General features: G+C 47.5%; 1 protein-coding gene across 1 annotated transcript; it reads left to right on the forward strand.

Moving 5' to 3' along the window:
* The first annotated feature begins 13,046 nt into the window (after positions 1-13,046).
* LOC108791313 (orexin receptor type 1-like) lies at positions 13,047-14,426 on the forward strand. The gene has a single exon (XM_018561768.1). It carries the CDS (start codon positions 13,113-13,115, stop codon positions 14,424-14,426), a length of 1,314 nt encoding a protein of 437 aa, XP_018417270.1. The 5' UTR covers positions 13,047-13,112.
* Positions 14,427-14,709: the final 283 nt, after the last annotated feature.

The raw sequence follows: 14,709 nt of genomic DNA on the forward strand, positions 1-14,709 counted from the left end.
TTTGAGAGACGCAGGACGTCTGGAGCTGTTACAAGGCGCCCTATGCATTTGCATGGACGGGTCAGCTGTGGAGGCTAGGACTTCTTTTTGTATAGATGCATTGAATCCTATACTGGTCGACAGAACCGGCGTGGAGAGGATCCCCTTGGCGGAAGAGTCTGTTTGAGAGTCTGGATACCTTCATCAAGAAGGCAACAGGTGGAAAAAGTACCCTCCTTCCAATCAAGTGTAAGTCTTAGTTCCCTCCTGCTTAGTCGGCTAGGAAGAGTTCCTTTTGGCCTTCCAAGGCTTCCACCTCCAAAACCAAACCAGGCTCACAGTTCAAACGCTTACTGCTTTCTTCTGACAGATTCTCTTTATTCTTCCTGAAGGACCTCTCAGGGGGCTCCCTGCATCTCCTTGCACCATTTTTAGGTGGATTAGACATGTCATCATACATGTTTACTCAGTCAAGGGTAAGATTATGCTTTTCCCTGTAAAGACTCGCTCTACTAGATCTGTGAGTGCTTGTTGGGCTTTTAGGCATCAGGCATTTGCATTGCAGATATGTAAGTTCCGTCAGGTGGCTCTTCGTGCCTAACGATGTGATTTTTAGCCATAAGGTGCTACAGGCTTCTTACTGAGTTGGGGTTTCTTTTTGTTTTCCTGTTATGGGCCTGTTGGCAGTTTCCCAGTGTTGCCCACCCCTCGGTGCATTGCTTGTGAATATCCCAGTCCTCTGTGTCCTCTATCGCTCCCTGATAAACAGAGGGTTTCCTGGAGTGGAGTGGGTTATAGGAGGGTCCTCGCAGCTCCGGCCATTGTCCAACCACTTGATGCTCGCTCTATATTATCTCGCCGTCTCTGAATCTTGCCTGTGTCCTGTACTGGACTTCAAGAAACGGATTTTACTGATAAGTCAAACATCTTATTTTTGCACTTGGGACTTCATGTTTCTAATGTTTTCAAGCTTTAAAAGTATATTTTGACTGGACTGAGAACCGTTCCGATTTTTGCCTTTTTAAACATATTTAAAGTATGCTGCTACCAGACTTAACCCTAGCTGCGGCTTAGGCGTCAGCCGGGGACAACGCGGTGTAACTGGATTCTGAGGAAGTAGTTTTAGACTTTTAAAGGTTTAGAAATACAATAAAGAGAGATCTTATCACATTATAATTGTCTTGTGTCTGAATCTGTTCCTGTAATACCATTTACATTTTATTTTACACTTTTGCAGTCACATTTGCCAAATAGTCACTGAAGGTTTTTGTTCCCATTCACACAGCATACCTAAAATAATAGAAACAAAAATTCTTACCTTTTTAGATATTTCTTTGGAGTAGGCCCTTGTGCAGACTGCAAGCTACTCCGAACAATATCTAAATGAGACTGTCCCTGGGGACAGACTGAGTTTCCTCATACAAAGCAGAAGCCAGGCTTCCTTAACCCTTTGTTAGGACAGACGGTGTTCAAATCTAGTATACAACTGATGAGATCTGGCAGCACAGCTTAGACATGGTTAAATATAGCAAAAATAACTTTCTACTAGGGGTGCCGATACCGAGTATTTGGGTGAGTACTTGTACTCGGCCAAATGCTCCCGATGCTTATCCCGATATCACAACTTCCGGTATCGGGAAGCTGGGAGTCATTGCACGCTGCCAGGCTTCCTGAGTGGCCGGGAAGCTGGCTCCATGCCCCTTATCACCAGGGAGCATAGAGCTGGCTTCCTGGCCAATCGGGGGTGGGTAATGACTTGCCCTCCAGGCTTCCTGATTGGCCAGGAAGCTGGCTCCATTATTATAATACAGGATTTATAAAGCGGCAAAAGTTTGCGCAGCGCTTTACAATATAAGGAAGACATTACAATCACAATACCATTTAAGACAATATGGTAAGGAGGGCCCTGCCCCACTGTGATGACTAGGGAGCAAGGAGCGGGCTTCCTGGCCAATCGGGAAGCCTGGCGGCGTGTAATGACTCGTCGCCCAGCTTACTGATTGGTCAGGAAGCCAGGCGTGTGTCATGATTTGGCATAAGCCCCTCGCAGTCCCCACAATGGGAGAGGGAAAAGTATCAAAAGGAAGCCAGTCAGTTGTGCTGCAGTAGTAACATGCTAATAGAAGGAGAGAGAAGAGTAACTAAAACTCTTCAATATACTATTCAGGGGTGTGGAAATTTTTGAAAAAACTACTTGTCCAAGGGCTAAAGCGGGGGTCAAATCTACTTGTCCTTCATGACAATCTACTTGTCCCAATACAACAAAAAAAGTTTTAAAAGTTTAAAACTAGGGATGCACCAATACCAGTTTTACACGCCCCCTCCCCGCTCCGATCCGCCAGCGCTGACGGGGGAAGGGGCGGGTACAGCTGGTTCTGCCTCTAGATAGGCAGAGCCAGCTGTCACTCACGCAGCTGGGCGGATCCCAGCACAATCGTCGGGATCCGCTTCAGCTGCGGCGTCTCAGTATACCGCGAGCCACAGCTAGCGGTATACTGAGCCTAGGGTGACGGGAGGACGCTAGTTTGTGTCCTCCCGTTACCCTAAGTAGAACTATGGGGAAAAGACTTAACCCCATAGTTCTCCTTTTAAGCCATGTTCTCCTTCCGGGGAAACATACCTGCACGTGAGTTCTGTTTTTAAACCATTGTAACTTGTATAAGTCGGCCCTGCACAGTTTATCACAGAGAGAAATGTTGCAAAAGCAGCAGGAAAATCGATGACAGCGCCTCAATGCCGATTGCTGCTACTGTTCACGTCCCGAGAGCCTTTTTTTTTTCTTTCTTAGGATTACACAGCAATTGCATGCTAGGGACAGGAACAGCTGCACACAATGGTAATGTCTGAATGGTGTCTAGCAGATGATGAATGCTAATCTGCCAACACGCATGCATGCAGATTGCCTGAAGAGAGCGTTTTTATGTTTATATGATGTACATCAGGGGTAGCCAAACTCCGGCCCTCCAGCTGCGGTGAAACTACAAATCCCATGATGCATCTCTCTCCGGGAGTCATCTGTGGCTGTTAGAATCTTGCAATGCCTCATGGGATTTGTAGTTCCACCACAGCTGGAGGTCCGGAGTTTGGCTACCCCTGATGTATAGGATCCTCCTTCACAGTTACCACTTCTGATGTTGAGTAAGGCCTTGTATAGGAGCAGTGTGTACAGCAAACCTATACACAGCTTTGGGAATGTTAAATACAGATGTTAAAGTAGAATTGAACTTAGTAGAAGGGGGACATGTTTTACTTTAAAGGAGAACTATGAGGTGAGTGACTTCCAGCTGACATGTGACCAATGAAGCTGTCACAGGTCGGCTCTATGGAGCGGGAAGTAAGCAGAAACATGCAGCTGATCCGCTCTCTTCCCGATCATCTCTCTGCAGGGAGGAGTCGGGATCTGTCCTGGCTGCGGCGCTCTCAGTATATCACGGGCAATAGCTCACTATATACTGAGCTTTGTGTCACAGGAGGAGGTTAGTATATGTCCTCCTGTGACCCTAAAGAGAACTATGGGGAAAAACACTTAGCCCTCGTTCAGACCTGAACGTTTTGTAGTGCGTTCTACGCTCGACGAACGCTCTACAAAAAGCTCAAAAAAATAAATCCCATTGTATTCAATGGTCTCGTTCCCACCTTGGCGTATTTCCGCCCGTCCCTAACGCGCTACAAAACGGCCCACGCCTGAAAAGGTACAGGTACTACTTTGGGCCGTTTTGTTGCGCGTTTCCATTGGGATACAGCCAAGTAGCCTTCGAAAACGCGCGGTAAAAAAACCGCGCGACAGACGCGCATATGCAATACGCCTAGGTGTGAACGAGACCTTAGCTTATATTTCTCTTTTAATGTCACTTTAAAGAGGAGCTGTATGCTGGAAGCTGGGCCAAACAAAAAGGCAAGCAGAGGAAAAAGGCCTTGTCAGCAGTATTGGTCTTCCTGTGATCTCTTCTCTGACTTGTTCTGCACTGTATCTCTATGGAGGTGGCAATCTTGGCAGAGGCAGGGCTTTGCTTTCTCATGTTCGAGTTCTTATCAAGACTAACAGTAAGAGCAGCACGGTAGTGAAATCACCAAATCTCCCTCGAAATCTGGAACTAGAGTCCGAGCCAGCCGGGACTATTTGATGAAAACTATGTTATTATTACAGGTATTTATATAGTGCCGACAATTTCACGCAGCGCTTTACATAGTTCATAGTATGCACATTCAGATCAGCCCCTACCCTCAAGGAGCTTACAATCTAAGGTCCCTATCTCACAGGCATACAAAGAGGGACAACTTTTTAGAGAGAAGCCAATTAACCTACCAGCATGTCTTTGGAGGAAACCAGAGTACCTGGAGGAAACCCACGCAAGCACAGGGAGAACATGCAAACTCCTTGCAGTTAGTGACTTGGCCGGGATTCGAACCGGGGACCCCCAGTACTGTGCTTTTCTATCTGTTTTTAAAGCAGAACCTGTATAAAAGAAAAAAGATTTAACCGCCCACTAAAAATAACAATAAAAAAAAGCAGCGTCTTTATCGGCCATTTAGGGTCTAAAAATGTCTTAGAATTCGTCAATGGCCTCCAAGAAAAGGATTTTAGGGTGTATACAATAATTGCATTTTTGCTGCAATACTCACCTGTACTCCCCACACCTCTCTGCCACTAATTATCACTCATCTTTTAGATTGAGTGACAGCCAGTGTTATCCATCCGACCTCCTCTGACCTGCAGGCGGTCATGGACCCACCCCAGGGGGTGCGCCATTAAATTGGCCTATTATTGTTGCATTGAGAGTCCTGTTCAGTGCAGGAGGATGGAAAGTCCACTGCTGCCACCAGAGGTGAAGAGGCAAAACCCCATGATGTCACTGGACCAGCCAGAAGACCCTTTGAGGGCCTTCAGCCTAACTTTTTGTTATTTTTGGTTTTGGATATTGCAGATTTAGGAGCCTTAACTGCCTGTCCAAGTTTCCTAAAGGAGGACATATCGGTAGAAACCTAAGGCCTGGTTCACACCTGTACGTTTTGTAGAGCGTTGAACGCTCTACAAAACGCTCAAACATGAAAATCCCATTGTTTCCTATGGGTCTGGTTCACACCTTGCCGTATTTCAGCCCGTCTGAACGCGCTACAAAACGGCCTACGCCTGAAAAGGTACATGAGCTTCTTTGCGGCGTTTTTGTTGCGCGTTTCCATTGGGATACAGCCAAGTAGCCCTCGGAAACACGTGTTTGTTGCCACAAATCGCGGTAAAAACGCGCGTCACACGCACATATTCGATACGCCTAGGTGTGAACAGAGCCTAACAGTGGTCACTCATATCGGTAGAAACCCGTCCCCACTCTGTCCAACACTACATAGAATATCCCAATGGGTGTTCCCCTTCGAGACTCGGCTCCTAAAGGTATTTATATTGGGCAAGCAAAACCTTTCAAGTCTTTTTTTTCCCCCATCCTTGGTATTTATTTTTGTGTCGCCTTGTGATGTTTGATGGAAACGCAGCTTTCACCAGAACAGAACCCTCTAATTTTATTGTTTTCTGCCCCGTGGCTGTTCTCCGCAGGCCTCGCAGGTGCATCGCTCTCTCAGTCACGCCGTTTGCTGCGCGTTTTCAATGGCAGGTAATTCGTCGCAGACGAAAGCCCCCGCTTCCTGGTCCTTTCATTGAAATGCCGGCTCTGTCGAAGGAAGCTTGGATTTCCTTTTTTTGTTATACAGAAAACAGCTCGTTATCTTGTGTTTTGATTGTCTTGAAAAGACTTTGCTAAATGTGGCATTTATGTATTCTAGCGCAAATTATCTTCCCTTTCAGTCTGCAGGAGGTGGAACTGTCAGCAACTTGTGTCTGACTAACAACCCTTCTCTGGCGGTGAAGGAAAACTTACTAAACAAAATCTTCATAGGAAAAAATGGTGATATTTGAAATGTTTTTCTAAGCCAATGACAGAGGTCAGATCTTCTTATAGGCCAGCGGCAGTCAAGACTGTTCTTAAAGGAGAACTATGAGGTGAGTGATTTTCACACATCCTCATAGTTCTAGCCGACATGTGACAATGAAACTGTCACACGTCTGCTCAGTAGATCGGGAAGTGAGCGAACACATACCGGCGTTCGCTCACTTCTTGATCCTGTCACAGCGAGAGCCATGACAGGGGAGTGACTGGATTCCCCTCTCCCCGCTCTGATCTGCCAGCGCTGACTGGCTGAACGGACGGGGGAGGGGGCTGTGTACAGCTGGCTCTGCCTCTAGATAGGCAGAGCTAGCTGTCACTCACGCAGCTGGGCGGATCCTGGCATAATTGTCGGGATCCGTTTCAGCTGCGGCGTCTCAGTATAGTGAGCTTTGGGTGACGCTAGTATATGTCCTCCCCGTTACCCTTAGGAGAACTATGGGGCAAAGCTCCAACCCCATAGTTCTCCTTTAATGCTGACCTTTCACTAAATTCATAAAGACGTCTCTTATTTCCTTCTACCCTCTCATATCAATGCTGACTTATTTCTTACATTTAGTTTTCTCCATAGCTGTATTTATAATACTCATGACCAGTGGCGACTCTAGGAACAATATATAGGGGGGGCACATAAGATACCACAGTCAGATCAGGGGGGGCACTAATAATTTTCATTGCATGTCGCAACCGCTGAGCGCCGAGAGCTGATTTAATTGCGGAAACGGGGGGGGGTGCAAGTGAAAACCTGACCCCCCTGGCCCCCCTGTAGCGACGCCACTGCTCATGACATTCCTTTCTGGTTCATTGCCTAGGCCTGATTGATGTAGCCCCTTCTCCACCCACAGTCCCCTTAGAGAGACATCTGAGAAAGCTGCAGGAATGTGAGTGCTCTGCATAGATCAGCATAGGTACCAGCAAAGGATGTTATAAGCAGCTAAATCTAGGAACAATGTCTCTGGTGTCAGGGGATAAAAATAATGGTGTCGGCATCATTCAGGCCCCAGATCAGCCCCCCATTACACTCCTCTTAATACCCCAAAACAGCCCTCCTTAAAGCAGAGATCTGATGAAAATTCTGTCTAGGTTCAAAAATAAGATATACTCTAAATCCTCCAAGGTGGCTTGCTCTTTGACTCCATTTCAGACCTCAGATAAGCTCCTTAAGGTGTAGCGGGAAACAGCTTTTGGGAAACCAGCAATGGACTCCGGACACAGACTTCAGGAATACAAATCTTCTTTATTCTCTGCAGAGGACTCAGGTGACTACCGTCTCCAATTCCTGAGTGGCCCTTTAAGGGCGGTCACTACATATTTATAACAACAATTACGTCACATTACATATTTCTAATACACATATTTCCTTTACAGCTCTAAGCCAATCAACAAGCAGCATTTGCAATTTTACCATTTATGGTTTATGTATCTTGTCACATCCTTTTGTCATTAACTCATGATCGATTACTAATAGTCACAAGATACTATCATCAGCATTTTTAAGTTGCAGAAGTACATTCTAGGACAAAAGTCAGACGGCCTTTACATACTGCTCTCTTTTGCATGTGTGGTTGAACTGCAAGAAGGAGGGAGAGGGTCAAAAGGCCTCATTATATGTAGATACAATAAAACATGAATTATTTAAATATATTTAGCAATCTTATCTGCTGCCACAAAGGGAGATGTAAAGTCCCAGCATATACCAGCATGTTATAATATCAGAATTGTAATGGGAATACATACTAGAGGTTTTAAAAAAAAATATGTATTGCAGTCAAAGCTTATTTGATACAATATCCCTTTAGTGTAGTGGGTGTGGCCTACTATGTGCCCATCACCCCAGACCTATAGGGACATGGTCTACAGGGCCGCCATCAGGGTGGTATAGCTGATACCCATATAAGGGGCCCTGGCACCTGACAGCTGTGTTGGCGGAAGAGGCCGGGTCCCAGCAGCAGCAGGTAACGAGCTGCATGTGCAGGGAAAGAGACCCCCGACCAGCCCACCTGAGACCCTGCAGAGCCCACCATAGAGAGTCTCAGATGGGCTGTACAGGATCTATGGTGGGCTCTGCAAGGTCACTCTCAGATGGGCTGTGTGGGGTCTCAGGTGGGTCCTGAATCCAGTTCGTCACTAAGTCCAGAGACCAGTGTGTTACTAAATCCTGAGTCCAGTGCATTACTAAGTCTAGAGTCCAGTACCTTACCAGTCCAGAGTCCAATTCCTTTCACTGCCGGCGCTCCGAGCGGGGTCATCTGGCAGTCTCCGGCCACCTAAATTAGGACCCGGAGACTGCCAGATGACCCCGCTCGGAGCGCCGCCCACCGGAGCAGCAGTGACGCGACGCTCGGCGAGGTAAGTAAGAAGAAGAAGAAAAAAAAACATAGCGCAAGCTTCGGCGCTAGGCTTCGGGGCATTTTGACAAGTACAAGTACTTGTCAAAATGCCCTGTATCAGGCCCGATTCCGATGCTAGCATCGGTATCGGGACATCCCTAGTTCCTAGCACAGGGATATCCCCATGGGGTTATTAAAAAGCCTGTAATCGGGACATCATGCAAGTTCAGAATCCCATACCCTGGTCCACTACGTCAGGGATCTACTGATAAGACCATAATCTATGTCAAGAAATCAGTATATCAAGTTGTCTTCCTGCATCTCTGAAGAAGGGGTCAATAGATACCAGAACTGCAACATTTGTAACTGCTTCATACATGGCAACAGATTCTCACAGCCACATACGGGACGAATATATCACCTGCTTGATTATTATTGTAACACAAAGCTCTGTGTATATACACGTAAATGTCCATGCTCATTGATTTATATTGGCAGGACTACGGGATTATTCAACCTGTGGTCTTCTTGGTCATTCAACCTGTGGTCTTCTTGGTCATTCAACCTGTGGTATTGCCAAGGCCTTGCTCATTCAACCTGTGGTCTTGATATTCAAGTGGCACTCAAGAACAATTGGTTGCACAAACCTTTTGACCACAGCAACCTGTGGCATCACATTTTGTGGATGACCAGCATCCAATCCAAGACATTAGAGGCACGATGATAGACCATGTCCCTAGACCCCATCACAGAGCCAGCAGTAGGCGGTTGGTTCCTTCCACAGAGAGGATCATACTGGGTTCACACCCTTCATATGGTCATACCTAGAGGCCTGAACATGAATGTGTCTCTTGTATGTTTCCTGCCTCTGAGCACTGACTTACCTGTTTCCCCCCCACCATGTATAACTGTTGTTCTGTATATCACCTTGATAAAGGAAATGCAACATTGGGCCATTCCATATAGAACTCCAGGAAATTTTGCACTGCTGGCCATTTATACATTTTAGGTTTTTATTTATTGCTGTTACCCCATTGGGGAGGTTTTCTCTCACTTCCTCTCCCCGTGACACCAGGACCAGACGTGGGGTGGGGTGGTTGTCATAAGGGAAATTAAATAGGCCTTAGCTTAGCAAGCAGGACCTGTCCCCACAGGTAGCCCTTGCTGGGCACCCTTGATGACCCACTGGGGACCAGAAATGGTATGGGAGTATCACCAGTAACCCCCTATCTGTGGTCAGCATGGTCCTGAAAGAATTAGTGTTAAAGGAATATGAGAGAAAGATGTGTTGGGCGTGTTATACCGACCACAGGCAAGTCCCTGCTGACCTGACGGGGCACAGGCCGATTACAGGAGGGATGCCCTTATCCCCCTTATCAGTGCCCCTGGTTTTCACCAAGATGGAAAAGCACAGACCGCATATAAAATCTTTGCCAGAAGTTCTAACTCAGGATTGGGCAACCTTGGCACTCCATTTATGCTAAAAATACAAATCTCGTCATGCCTCTGCCTCCGGGAGTCATGCCTGCGGCTGTCAGTCTTGCAATGCCTCATGGGACTTTACAACAGCTGCAGTGCCCAGGTTGCCCACCCCTGCTCTAACCCTTCCCCACTCTACTTAAACTGTGTTTTTGACTGTGTCCTCATGGGAGAGATTTCCAATAGGGACAAACGTTGCAATGAGGAGCTGACAGAAGTTGGCATTCTTTTCATTTGGTGAACAGCCCACTGTGTATAAGTAGTTCTGTCAGTCTAACGCAGCGCTGACAGGAGTATTATGCAATGTGATCAGTTCTTCATGTAGTCTAACAGACGGCTGCAAACACTGAACAGATGGAGAAGGCTTGGCTATCGCTGCTTCTGACTTTGCGTTATGAAATCATGGGGACCGAGGGGTTAAATGGCCCATTGCCAGCGAGGAAAGTGATGGATGGGATTGCCGCGTCTTTGATAAGTTCTGCACTTTCCCCAGGTGTATACAGCACAGGATAATGTGATGTATTGGTTTATAAGGGAATAGACTGCTTACGCGGGAGGGTGATAACTCACAGCTCGGCCGGGGGATCTATGAATCGAATTCCCCTGGAACTGAAAATGGAGGCACAGCGCCATTTATCAAATATAAAACTCCTTCAGGAAACCATCACCCAATGTTCCTTATAGGCAGCGCTGTACATAATGGAGGCAGGAGAATGTTGTACAAAGGTGCCCACACACCTTACGATAATCGTACGCTAATTGCGGGAAATCCCACGATCGTACGATTAACGTAAGGTGTGTGGGAGCGGTAAGGCATGTTCGTAAGATACACACTGCCCGTTCGGCATTGCGGTCATCGGAAGCCCGCCCCTCAGCGGGGCGGGCTTGCGATCATCGCAAGTACGATCTGCCTGTCCAAGATGGGCAGATTGTACGTTTTTTTAATTACCTTACAACCATCTCAAGACAAAAGTCTTGCGATGGTTGTAGGGTGTGTGCCCAGCCTTAAGCAGAACTATAATGTATAGACCATCAAAATAAAAATGTAGCTTTAGCTGCAATACTCACCTTCAGTCTGGAGCTGTCCCTGTAGTACTTCCTAGTTAACTGCCTGTCATGCTGATCCAATGGCTTCAGCAATATATGCTCTCTGACTTTTCAGACGGGCTGCTTGTTTTGGGTCAGCTGCTAGGAAATTTGCCCTTAAAGTGGGCCATGATGCCGGAGGCGGTTAGGAGGGGATCCCGTGGCTTCATTCGTTCACTATGATTGGCTGCACAGTGATGATGTCATTGAGAGCCCGACCTACCAGATCATTGCACTTTTAGTGCACCTTGCCATTTAACCACTTGCTGACCGTGTGGTAAACCCCCTTCCTGACCAGGCCATTTTTCAATATTCAGCGCTGCAGTACTTTGACTGACATTTATTCCGTCATACAACGCTGTACTGAAATGAATGTTATACCATTTTTGGCGGACAGATGGAGCTTTCTTTTGGTGGTATTTAATCACCACTACGGGGTTTTTATTTTTTACTATATGAAGGAAAAATTAGACCTCCAAACTTCATGTGGCCTTCAGATTGGCACCAAAACAGTGCGTAGAGAGCTTCATGGAATGGGTTTCCATGGCCGAGCAGCTGCATCCAAGCCTTACATCACCAAGTGCAATGCAAAGCGTGGGATGCCGTGGTGTAAAGCACGCCGCCACTGGACTCTAGAGAAGTGGAGACGTGTTCTCTGGAGTGACCAATCACGCTTCTCTGTCTGGCAATCCGATGGATGTGTCTGGGTTTGGTGGTTGCCTGGAGAACAGTACTTGGCCTGACTGCATTGCTTGGCCCCTTAGTTCCAGTGAAGGGAACTCTTAAGAGTCTTCAGGAGACAGAGCATTGCACCCGGGTAGCTGAAAGAGTCTGCAGGAGTCAGAGCATTGCACCCGGACAGCTGAAAGAGTCTGCGGGAGCCAGAGCATTGCACCCGGGCAGCTGAAAGAGTCTGCGGGAGTCAGAGCATTGCACCCGGACAGCTGAAAGAGTCTGGGGGAGCCAGAGCATTGTACCCGGACAGGTGAAAGAGTCTGCAGGAGCCAGAGCATTGCACCCAGATAGCTGAAAGAGTCTGCAGGAGCCAGAGCATTGCATCCGGGCAGCTGAAAGAGTCTGCGGGAGTCAGAGCATTGCAACCGGGCAGCTGAAAGAGTCTGCGGGAGCCAGAGCATTGTACCCGGACAGGTGAAAGAGTCTGCAGGAGCCAGAGCATTGCACCAGGACAGCTGAAAGAGTCTGCAGGAGTCAGAGCATTGCACCAGGACAGCTGAAAGAGTCTGCAGGAGCCAGAGCATTGCACCTACTATCCACTGCGATTGCAATGCTTTACTGGCTCAAATGCAGTAAAATAATAGACACATTTTTTCTTTCACTTTTGTACATTTATGATTTTTATAGGTGGATTTTACCTTTAGAACGATCAAAGTTGACTTTGGAAACAAAATTATCATGATGCTTTTATAAACTTTTTGTCTTTTTATGATATTCTTGTTGGCAGGATGGAGGGTGTCTTATAGCATATTAATGAATACATATGATTGGAGGATGATTTGGGTATATACTGTATATGAATCACCACGATCCTCCTTTGCAGCTCCAGTCTATAGCTCGCCACACTCCATAGAAGATGGATTTCTCTGCTTTGTGTCGGATTGGGATGCGATGAATGAAGCTCTGGCTGTCTGTCATCGGTCACGGTTCATCTATCAGATTGTATGAGAGCCGCGTCTGTCCTCCTCCCTCCCCAGATGGTGTTCAGCACCTGAGTACTGGACAGCTCAGCCCGCACAGGGCTGAATTCCCATCAGACCTTCCCGACACGCTGAGAGCCGGTCTGCGTCTGACTAACTTCCTGAGATCTGCAGACTATCACCACTGTCATCACAGATTGAGGATGATCTGCACATCTCTGCATTCCCTCCAGACTATCCCGACACTCTGAGAGATGGTCTGCAACTGGGTAACTTCCTGAGATCTACAGACTATCACCACTGTCATCACAGATTGAGGATGATCTGCCACCAGAAAATGATCTGCACATCTCTGTATTCCCTCCAGACCATCCCGACTGGCTGAGAGATGATCTGCAACTGGCTAACTTCCTGAGATCTGCAGACTATCACCACTGTCATCACAGATTGAGGATGATCTGCCACCAGAAGATGATCGGCACAGTGCTGTATTCCCTCTAGACCACCAAGACAAGCTGGGAGATGATCTGCAACTGTTTAACTTCCTGAGATCTGCAGACTATCACCACTGTCATCATAGATTGAGGATGATCTGCCTCCAGAAAAAAATAGACAAGCTGCCCAATGTCTTTGTGCTATGATTGCTGATGGATATCATGGAGCTCCACCAAAGGCTCGGGGACCTCCTGCCTTGGAATGTCTCACTGCTTGACTACCTCTCTCCCGGGAATGACAGTATCTGGCACTCCAGAGCTCTCTCCAGCAACATCCTTTTCTCTGCCCACGAACCAGGCACCATCCTCTTGGTGGTAATGTACTCTGCTTCCTTTCTGGCTGGCTTGGTAGGTAACATCATGGCTTTGAGGGTGTTGGGGGCCCGCAGGAGAAGAAGATGTGGCTTCTCTGGGGTATCTGGGACCAAGGATCTTCTTGTCAACTTGGCTGTATGTGACATGATGGTGATTTGCATCTGCATGCCCATCAACCTTGGTCACCAGGTTCACAACGCTTGGGTGTTTGGAGGGTTCCTCTGCAGAGCGGTCCCTTTTGTCCAGGCTGTGTCTGTCTCCGCTAGTGTCCTCACCTTGTCTGTCATCAGCCTGAACAGGTACTATAGTGTCCACAACCCTATGCATGCCAGGACTTTCTTCACCACCAGGAAGATCACTGTCATGATCTGTTTAGTGTGGCTCCTGTCTTCTGCTTTATGTATCCCACTGCTCTTCATGAACAGGACTCAGAACTTGGTCCTCTACCCTGGGAAGTTAGCTGTGGTGGTGTGCACTGAAAGTTGGCCAAGTCTAAAAACCAAACTTATTTACAACTTCTTGTTGTTCTGTGCCTTGTATGCGTTCCCTGTCTTATTCAACCTCTTGATCTGTTTCCTGACAAGTCGACGGCTCTGGGGGCCCAGCGACGCGGTGATCGACAAGAACAGTTGGTCTATGGCTGACTCCAGGTTGAAGGCTCGTAGGAAAATTGCCAAGATGGTGGTGGCGTTGGTTCTTCTCTTCACCCTGTCATGGTTGCCCCTCTACGTGCTAGACATCTGGATTGACATCAACATGACCTATGCCCCTTTTGGCGACATGTTAGGATACCTCCAACATGACTGGATTTTGCAGTTGAGACCCTTTGCACAGTGGCTTGGCCTCACCAACTCTACTCTCAACCCCCTGTGCTACTGCTTTGTGGGCAACCTGTACCGATCGGCCAAACGTTTTAGGAATAGCTACCGAGAAAGGTTGGTGTCTATCTTTAGTATGTCTTTGGTCCATGCCACGGGAGACCCCGCTGCCCCCCGTTTACTACACTACAAGGCCTCTAAAAACAACATGGAGTCTCGGTTCAAGAGAGGCAAACTCCAGTCAAGGTTTCAACCCATCACCAAGAACAAAACTGTTTCCTCAGTCCCTATCTGTGATGGGAGCCCGGGGCTTCCCCTGCCTGTCCCTGTTTGATAGCACAAGGTGTGCTTTCTCTCCACAGAAGGTGTCTTGGCTTCTTGTTGTCTATCTTTGACCCATGCCCTGGGGGACCCCACTGTCCCCTGTTTGCTGCACTACAAGGCATCTAAAGACAGCATGGAGTCTTAGTTCAAGAGAGGCCAACTCCAGTCAACGTTTCGACCCCTTACCAAGAACAAAACTACTTCCTCATCCCAATCTGTGATGGGAGCCCAGGGCTTCCCCTACCTCTCCGTGTTTGATATCAAAAGTGGGGGGGGGGGGGGGGGGGGGGGGT

This window comes from Nanorana parkeri, unplaced genomic scaffold, assembly GCF_000935625.1.
Source record: "Nanorana parkeri isolate BGI_ZX_2015 unplaced genomic scaffold, ASM93562v1 scaffold544, whole genome shotgun sequence".
Taxonomy (NCBI): domain Eukaryota; kingdom Metazoa; phylum Chordata; class Amphibia; order Anura; family Dicroglossidae; genus Nanorana; species Nanorana parkeri.